This window comes from Castor canadensis, chromosome X (assembly GCF_047511655.1).
Source record: "Castor canadensis chromosome X, mCasCan1.hap1v2, whole genome shotgun sequence".
Lineage (NCBI taxonomy): Eukaryota > Metazoa > Chordata > Mammalia > Rodentia > Castoridae > Castor > Castor canadensis.
Genome location: NC_133405.1, coordinates 466,560 through 483,297, shown reverse-complemented (window position 1 = coordinate 483,297; position 16,738 = coordinate 466,560). Strand labels below are relative to the sequence as shown.

The 16,738-nt window shown below is 37.6% G+C and overlaps 1 protein-coding gene across 3 annotated transcripts; it reads left to right on the top strand.

Moving 5' to 3' along the window:
- Positions 1 to 1,391: 1,391 nt before the first annotated feature.
- Vbp1 (VHL binding protein 1) lies at positions 1,392 to 16,738 on the top strand. 3 transcript variants are annotated; one of them, XM_020185613.2, is made up of 7 exons: positions 1,392 to 1,589; positions 2,939 to 3,063; positions 5,012 to 5,078; positions 5,918 to 5,950; positions 6,130 to 6,228; positions 13,069 to 13,207; positions 15,707 to 16,738. In XM_020185613.2, the coding sequence occupies exons 1-7, from the start codon at positions 1,500 to 1,502 to the stop codon at positions 15,775 to 15,777; spliced, it is 624 nt and encodes a 207-aa protein (XP_020041202.1). In that variant the 5' UTR covers positions 1,392 to 1,499; the 3' UTR covers positions 15,778 to 16,738. The 3 variants fall into 3 exon arrangements, with proteins under 3 accessions (XP_020041202.1, XP_073920348.1, XP_020041204.1); XM_020185615.2 differs by lacking the exon at positions 5,918 to 5,950 and having other exon boundaries at positions 1,485 to 1,589; XM_074064247.1 differs by lacking the exons at positions 5,918 to 5,950; positions 6,130 to 6,228.

Sequence of the window (16,738 nt, the reverse complement as noted above, 5' to 3'; positions counted from 1 at the left end):
AAGTGGGACCTACAAAGGAAATACACTCAGCAGTGTAATATAGGAAGCATTTATCTGTACCTGCAAGGAAGTTAAAGTTAAGCAGTAAGCTTTTCTTACAAGCTATATAGAAAAACCTGGCCCTAAGAATCAAATAATAGATCTCCCAGAGGGATTTATTCCACAATAGAATTAGTGGTATTTGGGAAAAGGCTTTATAAAGTTTGGAGTAAAGGCCTTGATTAATATAACAATGATAAATACAGATACAGGCTAGTGAAATTGAACCAAATGTGAGAGTGATATGTAAATGTTTTCTTGTAGAAAATTTATTTTTCACCCACACACGTGTATACAGATTACTTTTTGGAAGGTGTTGAGGCAGGGACATTGGTGAAGAATGGAGTTCCTATTTCCTTTTTTTGGCTGGGACAGAGACATTAGCTGACAGGGATCCTACCAAGGCATAGAGCATTGAAGGCATTGGAGAACTACTTTGGAATTTTGGCTTCATTAATATCTGTATTTGTAGAATTTTGGAGGTGTACAAGTTCACTGAGCTTTAGTTCCTTCACTTACAACTAAGAATGACAATTTACTCCTTTTACATGCAAAGAAAGACATCTGTACGTGTGTATGTGTGATCATGTATTTTCTATGGAGAAAAACTGGTAACAGTGATTGCCTCTGAGAAGGGAGATGGATTTTTCTACCAGCATTTGTGTGTGTGTGTGTGCGCGTTGTTTTTTTGAGTCAGAATCCCGCTGTGCATCCCACGCTGGGCTCAAACTTGTAGTGATCCTTCTGCCTCAGCTTGCCATGGTGTAATAACAGACTGTGCTACCACACCTGGCCTGCATTGTATAAATTCCTATATTCATGGTAGAAGACAATGTTGAGGGAACTTCTTTGGCATTGAAGCTTAGGAAGAATTGTTAGAATTTTGAAAACTTTCGGCTAGGGTGACAAAAGTGTGACCACAGGTGGCTTTGGAGGAAGGTTGGTACGTAGGGCAGGGTATCTATTGTAAGTTCAGGTGGTTCCACTTTGAAACAGTCAGAAAACAAGTTCCCTTCAAGAGACAAGAGAGTCCTTGGCAGGTTGGAGCAGAAAGGCAGTGGCATGTAGGTCCCAGGGGCGCTGGGGTCTCATAGTGGACTGGGCTTGCTGTGGGAGGCCGTTCCCAAGCGTACTACCCGTTCTGGGGTCGGGTGAGGTTAGACATGGCCCCCATTCCCACTGCCTTCGCCCCGCCCACTCTAAAATCGTCACCATCCCTGTCCCAGGCGTCGTCGGGTTTCTTCCTGCAGTTTCCGCGTCTCTGCGTCCCTTCTGTTCGTCACCATCCGCACGCAGCCAATTAGTGCCTAGTAAAGGCCAAGGGGCGGCTCCCTCGTAAGCACCAATGAACGCGCGGGTTCACTGGGCGAGAGAAGGGCTGCAGGCGCGAGCGAGCCAATCGCAGGTCCCTGGTGGTCGGCAAGTCAGGAGGCAGTTAGTCGCGCGCTCGCTTCTTCAAGATGGCGGCGGCTAAGGACGGTTCTGGCACAGAAATAGCTGCGGGGAACGGGCGGCGGCTTCACTTGGGGATTCCTGAGGCCGTGTTTGTGGTAAGAGTCACGCTGTCTTCCACCATCGTGGCCCGAGGTGGAGAACTGGTGTGCAGCCCCCCGCTAGGGCTGGACTGTTGGGAGAGGGAGCTTAGCTACAGATCCAGGGATGGGGTGCTTGGCCCGCCCCTCCCCCAATCCATTTTCACCACCTCCTTCCCCGCACAGCCCCGCACACCTGGGGCGATGGCTGTGCCTCGAGATGCCCTGAAGGCTCACAGCGGGAGACGGTTTTAGAAGACAAGAGGGCGTGGGACAGGAGGACTGGGGGGCAGGAGCGGGCCGCGGCGCCGGGCTGGGGCGGTTGAAGCGCGGCGCGGCGTCCCCGCGTCCCCGCGTCCCCGCCACTCAGCCTGGACGCCGGCGAGAAAGATAAACGAGCCGCCGGCGCAAGGTGTGAGTGCGGGATGGCACCTAGTCTGTTTGCGGCGCTGCCGGGAGACACTGCGGGGCTTTGCGTGTGGCGAAGTCCTGTCGCGGAAGGCGACGGGCCTTCATGACAAGGTGGCGTTTGGTTTTAGGAACTTCAATTTAACAATTCAGTAGAGAGTGAACTGCGCGCAGATGAGAAGGGCGGGGAGTGCAGTTTGGAGGTGTCACAGGGTCCAAGCCAAGTTTAAAGAGAAGCAGGTAGAAGCTACCAACCCATCAAGCTGTTGTAAAACTGCTGTTTTACCGAGCTGTCTACTGAGCTGTGCTAGCAGTACTGAGATTTGAACTCAGGGCCTGGCACCTACTAGGCAAGTGCTCTACCACTGAGCTACATCTCCAATTAAACTTTTTAATCCTTTTTTGGCATTACTAGGTTTTGACCTAAGGGCCTTGTACTTTCTAGGCAAACTGTTTGAACCTTGTTCTCATCCTACTTTTTACCTTTACTTTATATCTATTACATAATACTAAGGAAGTATTTATGCTTTGTGTTTGGAACTTCAGGACCATATATAGGATGATTTCTATGACAGAACTTGTTGATTTTAGAATTAGTAAGAAAACTGATGATTTTGGCACACAACTTGTTGAATTGTTTTGTGACTAAGACAGTGAATAGGCAATGTGATTGCTAGTAATTTTCATGTTTATGACTAGGACCACATGAGAAACACATAAAGCAGGCAAGGTCATCCTTCTCTCCCTACTTACAAATAAAAATTAAAAGACAAAGATGAAAGCTCGTGTGTGCATTGTCTGAAATGATCTCTAACTTTCTATAACAATTTTTTTTTGTTAAAAACCTTTGTACAAAAAAACCCAAATGTTTTTCTTTTGTATTTTAAAAACAAAGTATTTAAATCAGATTAGTGGTATGAACTCTAAAATTTGTCATGTATTACTTCTCAATATCAAAGGAAGATGTAGATTCCTTCATGAAACAGCCTGGGAATGAGACTGCAGACACAGTACTAAAGAAGCTGGATGAACAGTATCAGAAGTATAAGTTTATGGAACTCAACCTTGCACAAAAGAAAAGGAGGTAACTAAAAATTTCTAAGCTTTAAAAAATCTTAAATAGCTTGAAAAATTAAAAAAATCAGATATAACTTACATACAATAAAATTCTACATGCCAAATACTTAAATATTCAGTTTCATGAATTGTGATGAATGTTTGACCAGAATTAATTCTTGCACAGATTAGTAGTACATTTTATCATCCCACAATGTCCATTTGTGCCCCTTTTCAATCACACACTCACCAGCAGCCATTTTTTTTTACTGTAAATTGTTTTTGAATGTTCTTTTATAAATGGAAGCATATAGTAGTTACTGTTTTCTGTCAGCCCTCTTTGAGAGTCATCTATGGTATTGTGTTTATCAGTAAATTAGTTCTTATTTACTTCAGTTTTTAATGTATGCTAATTATTAATGCATCCTTCGTATTGTTCTTATAGTCTCTTTCATTAACTTCAGCTCCGATTTTTATTATTTCTTTCCTTCTATTAGTTTTGAATTTGGCTTGTTCTTGGTTTTCCAAGACCTTCTGATGAATTATTCGGTTATTTATTTGAGATCTTTTTTTTTTTTAATGCAAGCACTCACAGCTATAAATTTCCTTTTAGATCTACCTTCACTGTATCCCACAGGTTCTGGCATGTTGTGTTTCATTATGATTCAATAACCTTCCAGTAATATATATATATACCCTAACCAGGTAACTCCACCTCTGTTTCTCTGCCCCTGGCTATCTTCAGGGAGTGTGGAGAGTACAGTTGTTGGGGCCTGTACTTGTCATTCTCAGCTTCACAGCTGAGGTGGAGAACTGGTGTGCAGTCCCCCGCTAGGGCTGGACTTCTTAGTATTTTATGGTAGGGCTGTATCATAGTATGCCCAAATTAAGTGTATTTAAGTTGTTTTCCCTTCCTCTGCTTGTAGCAGTGAGTAGACATGGAGCTTGCCTCCCCTGTTGGGAGAGGGAGCTTAGCTACAGTGTGAGGAGGGGGTGTATCCTGAGAGGATATCACTTACGCTTTGCCTAGCATTTAGCTGACTATGATGTGTGAACTGCGTGCATTCACCACAAATAGCTTATATGTAGCACTAGATAGGGGTTGGTGTTTTCAAATTTGGCACCATCTGATTTTTTTACTTGGTATCACAGAAGGCATACAATTTTTAAATTAGTTGTAAAATTTTACTAAGTGACTGATTGGGATAATAGCGTTTCCAGCAAGTCTCTTGTTTTTATTTATTTATTAATTTATTGCTTATTTTATTTTTTTGCAGTACTGGAGATTGAAGTTAGAGTCTCACACTTGCTAGGCAAGTGGTCTGCCACTTGAGCCACACACACCCCCAGTCCTAAAATTAATCTATTTAAAAATGCAAGTCTAATTAAATGCCAGTCCTTTGAATTACCCTGTGGAATTTGATCTTAACAGTAGGGAGTTTGTCATATAGAACAGAGCTTTGTATACAATATACATTTTATATTTGTTATATTTTCAGTACTCTAAATGTTTATACCTTTAATATTTTATAAATAGTAAGTATATTTCGTTTTTACTAATGTTTCTGTCTTAAGAATTTTTTCTTATATCTTAATTTTTTTTTGGTGGGACAAAAGTTTGAACTCAGTGCTTCATATTTGTAACCAGGTGCCCTACTGCTTGAGCTCCATCTCTAGTCCATTTTTTGCTCTATTTATTTTAGAAATGGGGTCCCATGAACTATTTTCTCTGTCTGACTACAACTGTGATCCTCTCAGCTCAGCCTCCCAAGTAGCCAGGATTACAGCATGAATCACTGGTGCCTGATTTTAAATATTTATAAAGTTTATGAAATATCTTAAGTAGAAAATATTTTAAACACTTTATGTTTGTAAGTAGTTCTCAAGAACATCACAATACAAAATGCAAAGCTAGTAACTGTATCCTGGGGTTTATTTTTACCTGCAAAATACTAAAATAACCTTTTTGTTCTCAGGCTGAAAAGTCAGATTCCTGAAATTAAGCAGACTTTGGAAATTCTAAAATATATGCAGAAGAAAAAAGTAAGTACATTTTTGTTTGTCATTATGAACGAACCAGGATACTTTGGCAGAAACCTGTCTTCCTTGATTCTTTGGACACTGGTATTTGATTTGTGCTGTCAGATCTAGTCTGCCTTCTTGAGTGCATGCACTATTAACAGTGTGTTTCTGTGAAAAATGTGGCTTTGTGGCCTTCTAAGTGTGAAGTTTAACTCTGAGGTCCACACTTGGATTACTTTATATATATATGTATAGTGTTTGTAAAACATATATATAATTAGAAATTGTTTTAGGTATAAAAAGAAAAGGTCTTATTTTGCAGTAGCAGCATATAATAGTTGTTTGGGTTGTTGTCATCTTCCTTAAGAATAGGAGTGAGATTTATAGAGGTGAAAAGAATTTTAGACATTACCTGTTTCAGGTTCTCATTTCACAGCTGAGGAAACTATTATAGAGAGGTTAGTTACACTTATCAGTATCATATAACTAGTTATTGGCATAACTAAATTTGAGAGTCTTCTAAGTCTTAATCCAATACTCATTAAACAAAAGCAAATTTCATCAGTTCATTATACTCAAAAGATTGTATGCCTATAGGATTTACTACTTCATGAGAAGAATGACTACATTTTTTAGTATATTATGTGAGAGACTTCAGATACTGGGCATAAAACACAATGAAATAGTAACAGTAGCTAATTTGTATATAAATAGCACTTACATAATATGTATATAATTCTCTGTGTGCTAGGCACTGTTTTTTTTGTTTGTGTGTCTGTATGTGTGTGTGAACGTGTATGAATTCAGCGCTTACCATTTCCTTCATAGATGCAGGGACTGTAATTATCTTTGTTTTATAGATGAGGACCCTGAGACATTCGATTGCACAGCTAGTAAGTAGCTGAGCCAGAGTGTAGGCCCAGCCATCTTGTGGTAGTGCTCATTTCTTTTACCACTGTACTTAGTCTGCATGATGGTACTGTTTTAAATGTCTTAGATTCAGCTGTGGGATCTCCCCTTTATAACCCTGATATCAACCTGGCCTATATATGGTACTGTCATTTTTTTAAAGGAGTCCACCAATTCAATGGAGACCAGATTCTTACTGGCAGATAACCTGTACTGTAAAGCTTCGGTTCCTCCTACTGATAAAGTGTGCCTATGGTTGGGGGTAAGTAAATGTTGTAGCCACAGCCAACATATTTGTAAACCAGTATGTTTTGCTTAGTAAAACAGTATTACTTGAGATGTGTAGAATGTTTTATCTCCCTTTGATTGTACAAGGAATGCAGGAGCAGAGTTCAAGTGGTTCCTATTAGAAACTGATTGGAATTAGAAATATGGTGAAGATTGAAGCAAAAACATACTTTGTTTTTTGTCTTTCCCAGTCAAGCTAAAACTGACCAAACCTTACTTCACCAGCTAATGTTTTATCTCTCTAAAATTTAAACAGAAGGAAGAACAATAGGAGTAGAAAGAACTGCTGAGCTTCTGATAAATATTTCTTCCTGCTAAGAGTGTGATACCTGTAGAAAGATTCCTCTAAATTTAAAAGGGGAAAAGATTATTATAAAAATAATCTTATTGTAAAAACCTTGAGAACTGGGATGTGGCCTTGAGCATGGTAGAGTGCTGCCTAGCAAGTGAGTTCAAAGCCCAGTACTGCCAAAAATAAAACAAAAAAAATCCCTTGAAGTTAGAGTTCATTTTTTAAAATACTCAATTTAAGATGATTTCATAGACTTTGTCCAAGATTTTCTTATCTTGCTTCTCAGTCCCCTGGCCATATAGCTAGCTATCAGTGGCTCATGTTACCTCAGACGAGTTCCCATACAAAGTAGTAAGCTACCCGTATTGCTTCTCATTCTCCAGCTTTCTCCACTGGGAGGATTTCCCCCTTGCTGCTGTCCTATAAGATAATTCCCAAGAGGTGATGGGCTGGTTAGCACAAGGAAATTCACTTCGCTATCCCTTAGTTCATCTTCTTGATTTTTGTTAGTTGTGAAATTTTTCAGTTTGTACAGCATTTACATTTTAAAACATGTCAGATCATGTCTCTTCTCTGGTCAGGACTTCCATCAGTTTCCCCTGTCAAAAGCTAGCCCCACTTCCTCTTTGGCACCATCTGATTTTTTTACTTGGTATCACAGATAAGCTTCCTTGTGAGTAGACACGGAGCTTGCCTCCCTGGTTTTATTGACTTCTTAGTATTTTATGGTAGGGCTGTATCATAGTATGCCCAAATTAAGTGTATTTAAGTTGTTTTCAGATTTCTTTTTTTTCAAGTTTCTTATATAGTGAATAGTACTGTAGCAATTATCTTTGCATATACAAAGTTGTGAACAGTCTTCTGGGAGATTGGCTTCTGTTTTTTTTTTATGTATGCCTTTTTGAGTTGAAATTATTGAATCTAAATAAATGTTCATACCATATTTAACAATTTGATAGTATCAAAAATGTACCATTTTGGATTTTTTCCAGTAGCATATATAGCTTATTGACAGTCTCCCCACATTTTTAATTTTTGCTTGTTTTATGGGTGAAAATGGTATATAGCTTTTTGTTTGACAAGATGTTTTTGTATTAGTCTTTTTTCTGCCTGCCTAATTATATCTTTGGTCCATTTTTCTGTTGAATTCTGTTTTTGAATAGATATTTAGATCTTTTTTATATATTACATATTCAGGATAGAGTCTTCTGTTTACATATTGCATATTTTGTTTTCATCTATTACTTGTCTTTCATCCATGGTACCTCTTACAGAGAGATTTTAAGATTTGATACAGTCAACTTTATCAGATAGTTATAATTTTATTTATCTTAACAATACAAGCCTGTCACTAAATTTATAAACATTTTCTAGTTTCTAACATTTTTATGCTTAAACATTGAAAAACTTGACTTGTTAAGGACAACATGAAAAGACAACTTACTCAGTAGAATAATGTGTGGGTGATTTCAATGGCTAATAAATATATGAAAAATTGTTCAACTTCATTAGTAAAAAAGGAGATGGGAATTAAAAGCACAGTGTGATTTCACTTTGCATCCACCAGAATGGCAGGGTAATACAAATTGAGCTTCACTAATCCAAAAATCTGAAATCCTGCATGCTCTAAAATCCCAAACTTTTTGAGTCTCATGTCGGCACTCAAAACATTTTGGGTTTTAGAGCATAAACTTAGAGGCTTAAACCGATACCCTTTTATCATCTCCCAACTCTGTAGGTTAGATGTCCAGGTGGATCTGGTTGGGTCCTTTGCTTAGGGTCTCACAAAGGCAGAATTAAAGTGCTATCCAATAAGGGATATGCTCCTTATTGGAAGCTTGGGAGGGAATCTGCTTCCAGCCTTATTCATGTTGTTGGTAGATTCTGGTTCTGTGTGGTGGTAAGACCAAAGTATACTTCCTCACTGGCTTCTAGAGACAGACTGCCTGTATTCCTTGGTTTATGGACCTTTCTAGCTTCAAAGCCAGCAGTGACATGACTTAATTCTTCTTACACTTCACATCTTTCTAGCTTTCCCTTTTGCCACCAACCACAGAAAGTTCTGTGCTCTTGAGGGCTTATATAATTGGATTAGGCCTACTTAGTTAGTCCCCATATATTAGGGACAACTCTGACAAATGATATATTTCATCAGAGTCACAGGTTCCAGGGATTAGGATGGACTCAGGGAGCTGTAATTCTACCTAATACAGAAGTCAGTTACAGAATACATGCTATGTGAGTTCATTTATTTAAAGTTAAAAGACAGGCAAAACTACACTGTTAGAAGTCAGGAAAATGATTGTCTTTGGGGTAAGGGTGCTGATAACAACTAGAAGGGTGCATAAAGAAGCTTCTGGGGTATTGGTAATGATCTGCTTCTTGATCAGGGTGCTGGTTCTATGAGTGTTTTAAGTTTGTGAAAATACTTGAAGCTGTATATTTATTATGTGCATGGTTTCTACATGCATATATGTTTAAACATAAGCAAAAAAAATTTAGAAGACTGCAAAACAGATTGCAGGTTAATGGGCCAGTTTTCAGTCAGGGTTCAACTGGGAAATAGAAGCAGAAAGCTGTAGCTAGCCTACACATAAGCTTGTGTGCAAAGGTGCAAGCTAGTGTGTGTATTTGTGTGTAATACATTAATTCATACTATTGTTTCCATTCAAATTTAGGACAACAGAGGTTTTACTTAATTTCTTCTTTGGTTTCTTCTTTTTTCTATACAAAGAGTTCCTAAAATACCTAACACACACAAAAAAGGTATAATTCACATATACATTTCACCATTTTAAAGTATATAGTTGGGTGTTTTGGTGTATTTACAGAGTTGGTTGTGCAGCCATTAGCTCTGTGTAGGTCCAGAATGTTTTATTCACAAAAAGAAACTTCATGCCCATTAACATTTACTCTGCATTCCTCTGAAAACTACTGATTTACTTTCTGGATGGATGGATTTAACCTATGCTGAACATTTCATATGAATGTAATCATACAATATATAATTGTTTATGGTCTGGCTTCTTTCACTGAGCATAATGTTTCAGAGTTCATCCATTTAGGAGCATGTGTTAGTCTCTTGCCAAAAATCATTCCATTGTATATATGAACCACATTTTGTTTGTGGTTCATATTTGATTTGTTCCTACCTTTTGACTACTGTGAATAATGTTGCTGTGAACAACTTTTTGTGTCAACGTATGTTTTCAATTCTTGGGTATATGCCTGTTGGTTTTTAATGTTAGTGTCTGTGGGTTTTTAAAAAAGTGTCTTGAGATTGAATACTGCCACTGCTGCCACCATCTTCCTTCAACCCTCTGGTTTTGCTTGGTTTTATTTTAATTTAGAACCCTAATTAACCTGGACACTATTTTATTAAACACTGTGAAGGAAGAATGTTATTTTTGATTTTCCTTCAAGTAAGATAACTAATGGTCTCAGCACGATTTGTTGTGTTGTCCCTTCTCTCCCTATGGATTGAGTTTCCCTATCTGCCTGGATGCATTTGTGGGTTCTCTTATGTTCCTTTGTTCTATTTGTCTAGACCAAAGGTGCTACTTACACAAAAGGTAAGAGGGGTTTCTAGGCAATGTAACAGGAAGTTCAGAGGTCCTTGTAGCAGGACCTAACTTGAAGGGATAGAAGGAAGGCCACTTCTGTGTGACTTTGGTACTGCAATGGAGGGTAAGAGTGCTAGATGGTGGGATAAAAACTAGTGATATTAACTATGGTGAGGAGTCGGGATCTCATGGTAAATGCAGTAGGAGTCTGATTGAAAGATTTTAGGCAGAAATGGCAGGAACTGATTTCATTTTGCTGATCTACTTAATTTTGAATGGTTGTACAGTAGTACTTAATGTGGTTGGATAAACTATTTTCAGATTAGCTATTTTTTCTTCGTGGGGTCAAAAGTTTGTTGTGTTTAAATTGTTGTTTTTAATGCCTTTTCTATGGTGCTTGGGCTGGAACCCTTCAGCATTGTGTATGCTAGGAAGTAAGTGCTCTACCACTGAGCTACATCTCCAGCTCTTGCATTTTTGGGACAGGGTCTCACTGTGTAGCCCACGCTGGCCTTGAACTCACAGTGCTCCTGCCTTGGTCTCCTGAATGCTGGGTTGATATGTCTTTTTTTGATGAGGTAATACATTTACATGTAATTAAAAAGGTACAAAACAGATTTGGTAATTTATAAAGAATAGAAATGTATTTGGCTTATGAATCTGGAGGCTGGGATGTTTAGAGCACAGTGCTGGGATCTGGCAAAGGCCACAGGTTGCATCATAACATGGTGATGAAATTACATGTTGAGGCAGTGTGCATAGCTAGCTTGGGTCTCTCTTATAACTACTAATGCCATCATGGGGCCCTACCCTCATGATCTCATCTAAACCTAATTACCTCCCAAAGGCCCCATCTCCAAACACCATTAGCATATGAATTTGGGGTTTAAGTTTCCAACATATAAATTCTGGGAGACAAACATTAAAACTATAGCAAATACATGCTATTAAAAACCTATTTCATCTTTACTACTACAATGCATCCTCCTTTTAAGCAGTCAACGGTTCATTTCGTGATACTTTTCCACAGAAATTTTACACATACATAGGCAAATAAGACTGTATTTCCCCCACTTCTGTTTACACAAATGGTGACATACTGTGCACACTGTTCTCCCTTTTGCCCTTTTCACTTTATGATGTGTATTAGAGATTTTTGCTTATCAAGATGAAGAGATCATTTCATTTTTATTTCTAATGCCTTTATAACCTATACAATTTACTGAGTAGGGGGACAAATAGGAGGAGGGCTGGGTTTGCAGGATAACTTGGAATTGTGTTTTGGAGAATGTAAATCTTGAGTGGAGAGGCTGAGAAGGATGTGTTTGTGTAGAGAGTCAGTAAGCAGAAATACTTGTCACTGAATGATGATGAATGTTTTTTTGTCATGAATGACAAAATGTCTTTAAATGTATTCTGTTTTTTACTTATAAAAAGTAACCAATGTGCAAAATTTCTGGAAAAAAAATCATAAGAAACCACAGTATTTGACCCTTAGGAATAAGATTAGGGGTCTAGGATTAGAGACACACATATTTTTGATTGACTATTTTTTGTCCTATCTGGACTTTCATACAGTTTTCTAGTTATTATAGATTGGGTTATTCAATAAATAAGTATTTATTTGGCACTTTCATGTTGCCTCATTTAATCTGCATCTGTGAATTTTGGCAGTTAACAGCAGATCTGCAAAATTCCAGACACATCACCTTGCCTTTGCCCCTAGCATCTGTGGAAGGTAGTAGGAAGGGAACAGTAAAAGCTGGCTGTTTTTTGTATTTTACCCAATCCAATATAGATAATAAAAATGTCTTGAAATTTTTTAAAATCAATATTGTGTCTAAAGCCCAGGAATAACTTTGTGTTGATTCATATATGCTATTTAGTGTCTTGATAATGTTGGTTCTTATTTTGACTTTTTAATTTTTGTCTGATTGTTTCATTTGTTTATGAGGGAGCATAGGGACCCTCACCTCTCTCAGCTTCCATTCTCTCCTTTTTTAAGAAAAAAATTTTTATTACCATATAATAGTTGTACAGGAAGATACTGTGACATTAACATACGCGTTTACAAAATATGTTAATTAGATTCACCCCTTCCATCATTCCTTCATCCTTCCTCCCGCCCTTCTTAGAGCAATTTCAACAGGTTTCATTATTCTATTTTCATATATGAATACAAAATACATCCACCATATTTGCCCTCCTTCATCCTTCTGCCCTCCCTCCTTCCATTGGTACCCATCCCCAGAAAGGACCTATTTTACTTTCCTGTACTTCACTTTTTAAAAAGTGTTTATTGGTAGTTCAGGGGGTTTTGCCTTGGCATTTCAGACATGTATATATATCGTGCTTTAATCAAATAACCCCACCCCTATTACTTACCCTTTCTCTATCCTTGTTCCCGTTATTCAGTAGCTTACAGTGTATTACGTTATATTATCTTCATACACATGCAGTGTTTCAATATTTTTCACTCTTTCAACATTCTCTTTCCCTGTCCTGCCTACCAGTGGTCTCAGACAGCCGCACTAATGCAATATATGTATATATATGATCATATATGTATTTATGTGTACATTTGTCTTAAAGGTCTGGCTTCCACATATGCGGGAAAACATGCAACCTTTGACCTTTTGAGCCTATAAGCCACCATTTTCTTAACTGTAAAGATGATAACTTTTGCCTCACCAGGGCTGTTGTGAGGATTAAATTATTTAATGTCTCTGTGTGTGTGTGTGTGTGTGTGTACACAGGGGCCGGCAAAATTTCTGTAAAAGGCCAAATAGTAAATATTTTTTGTTTTGCAGATCACATGGTCTTTGTTCCAACTACTCTGGCAAGAAAGCATGATGCAGCAGACTGGATTTGACCTGAGGGCTGTAGTTTACAGACATTTGCTCTAACCTATAAAACATTATGTAAATGTTGAGTAATTGTCATGACTTTCTCTCTTCAGGCTAACGTAATGCTTGAATATGATATTGATGAAGCTCAGGCATTGTTGGAAAAGAATTTATCTACTGCCACAAAGAATCTTGATTCTCTTGAGGAAGACCTTGACTTTCTTCGAGATCAATTTACTACTACAGAAGTCAGTATCCTTAAAAAAAAAAAAAGGCAGGGGGAAGGGAGAAAAGAAAGGTGAAAGATTTTTAAAAACATTTTATATTGCTTTAATAGGAAGAATGACCTACTTTTAGGATAATATGAAGTTGCAACTTTTGTAAGATTTATAAGATAATAACTTGTTTTTGTTTGTATTTTGAGACATGGACTCCCTATGTAGCCCAATCTGGCCAGTAATTCACAATGTTGGTCTTGAACTCTCAATCGTCCTGCCTCAGCTTCCTAAATGTGGTGGGATTACAGGTGTATACCATCATGTTCTCCTTAATAAATAATATTTTTGAAACTAATACTTAAGTGAGTTTATAATTAGATTAATGAATTTGAAATGTGGAGGTATAGAAACAACAAATTCACATTAATGAATGAATATTTTTCCTTCCAGTATTTTCCCAAGACACCTTTATAGCTAAATAGTTTAATTTCACAAGTATTTATTAAGAGTTTTCTGTGTTCCTACAACTGTGTTAAGCCATATGAGGCATGAAAATCGGTGAGGGGAAAAAGAGTGGCAGTTTTTCTCTGTTAAAACTGCACATGTAAAACAGCTAAATGATAACTTCATTAGCAAACTGTAAATAAGTTCATATATGCAGCACAAAAACAATTTAAAGTTTGGGAAAGTTATGAGCTGGAGTTAGATCAGGCAAGGCTTTGTTGGGAAGATAAAACTTAGGTTATTTTTAAAGGCAGTATAGAATCAGCAAAGAGAGAAGTGAGGTGGGATATTCTTCTGGTCAAGGGAAAGGGCAGGCGTGTTGAAACCAAGCTCTGTGCCTTTCGCCTCTGATCTGTCTTTTCTTCCTATTCCTGTCACAGTCACCTAGAACAAAAACCTGGAGGTCATCCTTCACACTTCTCTCTTCCTCACTGCCAAGAGTGACCTAATCACTAGGATCTTATAAATATTCCTCATAAGTCTCTCTGCCTGTTGCTGTTATTCTAGTTCTGACCCTCTAGAATGTGCACTCAATTTTCTATCTGTCCTTCACACTATCTCCAGCATGAATTTGCTGAGTGACACATCTTATTCTTAGTCCTCTGATTATGATAGAATTTCAGTCGTTACTTATTGTATGTAAAGTATGCATACAGGCACGCTGAAGTGGCCTCAGCCAGTCTCCTCTTATTCCATTGACCTCTTCCTGCTCTGGCTCTCCCACAGGGTACCACACATTCCAAGTAACTCCAATCAATTATTCTCACCCTAAAATGCCCTGTGCCTTTTGTATTGCCACACTTTGTTCCTCCTACATGGAATGATTTCCCCTTAGCTTACATGGGGTAGTCCTTTATCCTTCATATTTCAGTTTAAGCATCAGAAAAGTCCTCAACATTTTCTAATCTCCTCAGGGTGTTTTATTCCTGTGTTTACTTAGTGCTTTGTACAGAATACTTGTTATCCTTGCCCAACTGTGAGCTCTTCAAGTGTAGCAACTATACTTTCTCTTCTCTAGTGTTATAGTATGTGATAAACAGTTATTGCTTGGATGAGGGAAGGCAGGGCTGTTTGAGGTCTAGTGCAGGGACATCATTTGACTAGTAATATGAGACTTCATCCAGCTGTGAGATGACAAGGACCTAGGAGGGCTGGTGCTTGTAGAAAGGAAAAGATTTTAAATGTGAGAGAAAAACATGGTCCAGTGACTTAAGTAAGGAAGTCATCTAAGATGCTTCCAACAAGCTTAGAGAAATGCCATTCATAATTGTTAGTGCTAGAAAATGTAAGTTGGTGTATAGATACGGGAGAGAGTTCTACTGATTTAAGCTTCATGAGGGAAAGTACTTCACCTGTCTTATTCAAGGCTTTGTAGAGTGCCTAATTAAAAACACAGTAGATGCTTAGTAAACTAAGCGAGTGATCTGTCGAACTAAAGGTAGAATAAGAGATAAAGTTGTTTAACTTTTTTGGGGGGCGGCACTGGGGTTTGAACTCAGGGCCTCATGCTTGCTAAGCAGGTGTTCTACCACTTGAGCAACTCCACTAGCCCCTAAAGTTATTTATAATTGTACTAATTTAAATTTGTTGAGTGATCATTGAGATTTCATTAGAACTGGAGGTAGGTACATTGGCATCCTGTGTCAAAAAGATGTTGACATTATCTAGCACATATTAATTAAATATAATACCATAGTTGACTAGATTTGCTAAACAATTATTGAGGGCTGGGGCATAGCTCAAGTTGTAGAGTGACTGCCTAGCAAGCACAAGGCCTGAGTTCAAATTCTAGTACTACAAAAAAGGCTAAACAATTACTGGTTGGAGGTCTTGACTTGGTTTTGGTAGACTTTAATTCACATATTTTCTTAGCAATTGACAGTATACCAAGATGGCTGCCAACACTAGTTGTTGCCAGTATTTGTGTATGTGTGATGTTTTTGTGTATTTGATTCATGTATGAGTAAACACTTAGTCATTTCATGTTATCTTTAGAATTGCATTGTATTTTCTTTGACAGTGCTTGCAGATATGGCCAGGGTTTATAATTGGGATGTAAAAAGAAGAAACAAAGATGATTCTACCAAGAACAAAGCATAATGCTGACAATTAAAAGTGTGGTTCAGTTTTCCAAACATGTTATTTTATGTACCCCAGCATTTATCCTTAAAGATTGTCATTACTTTGATTTTTAACAGCAAGAATGATTAAAACTTTAAAAATGATAAATATTTTATTCATTTATAAAAACACAATTTGTTTCAATATGAAATTAACAGTATTTTTTTCATACTTCCCAGCAAAATTAATGTTACTGTCATTATTTTTTTGTCTGTCATAAGATAATTCTTAACTGAAATGGCCGAAAACTGTGAGGTATGCTATGGAGACTGAATGCTGGGCAGTTAGTTTACTTTTTCTTTATTCATTGCTGTGACTTTCATTTGATACAGTAAGCTATTTTAGCAATAGGAAAGACAGACAGTTTCAATATTTGTAAACTTGTTTTTCTTTAGTACTTACAGGACATTATATTCTTTGTTGTTGTTTTCTGTATATGGGGTTTCATTAATTTTACTGGTCAGCCAATACCTATTAGGATAATCTGCACTTTCCAGAAAATAGTAATTTGCCTTCCTCCATAGTAAGAGGTCTACTGAGACAATACTTTTAACTCCAAATAAGTGCATAGTGTCTTTGCAATGCCAGTATAAGGGAGACCTTGGCCAATGTGCGGTAATATTTCCCATTCGAAATCCTCAGCTAAGGTGATTTTATATTTCTTACTAGTTCTCCAAACATCTTGAACAGGAGTATTAAGATAAATGTAACTCTGCAGTGGTTAAAAAGAATTGTGGGCCTTTTTATTCATGATAAAACTTGTTAGAAATAAAAAAAAAATCTCTGTGGAAAGCCACTGATAACTGTGGCAAAAGTATTGAGTGGTATAGATTCTGATAAAATTCAAATGTGTTAGTCCATGTCCATGTAGTAAAAAGTAAACTAGTACAATGTTTTGTACTTGTATTTAACTAACATTATTAAAACAGTGATGTTGAAA

Coding starts and splice junctions, on each gene's coding strand:
- Vbp1 (XM_020185613.2), top strand. CDS start 1,500: ATGGCGGCGGCTAAGGACGGTTCTGGCACAGAAATAGCTGCGGGGAAC. Junction 3,064..5,011: donor CTTGCACAAAAGAAAAGGAG/GTAACTAAAAAT, acceptor TTTTGTTCTCAG/GCTGAAAAGTCAGATTCCTG. Junction 13,208..15,706: donor ATTTACTACTACAGAAGTCA/GTATCCTTAAAA, acceptor CAGTGCTTGCAG/ATATGGCCAGGGTTTATAAT.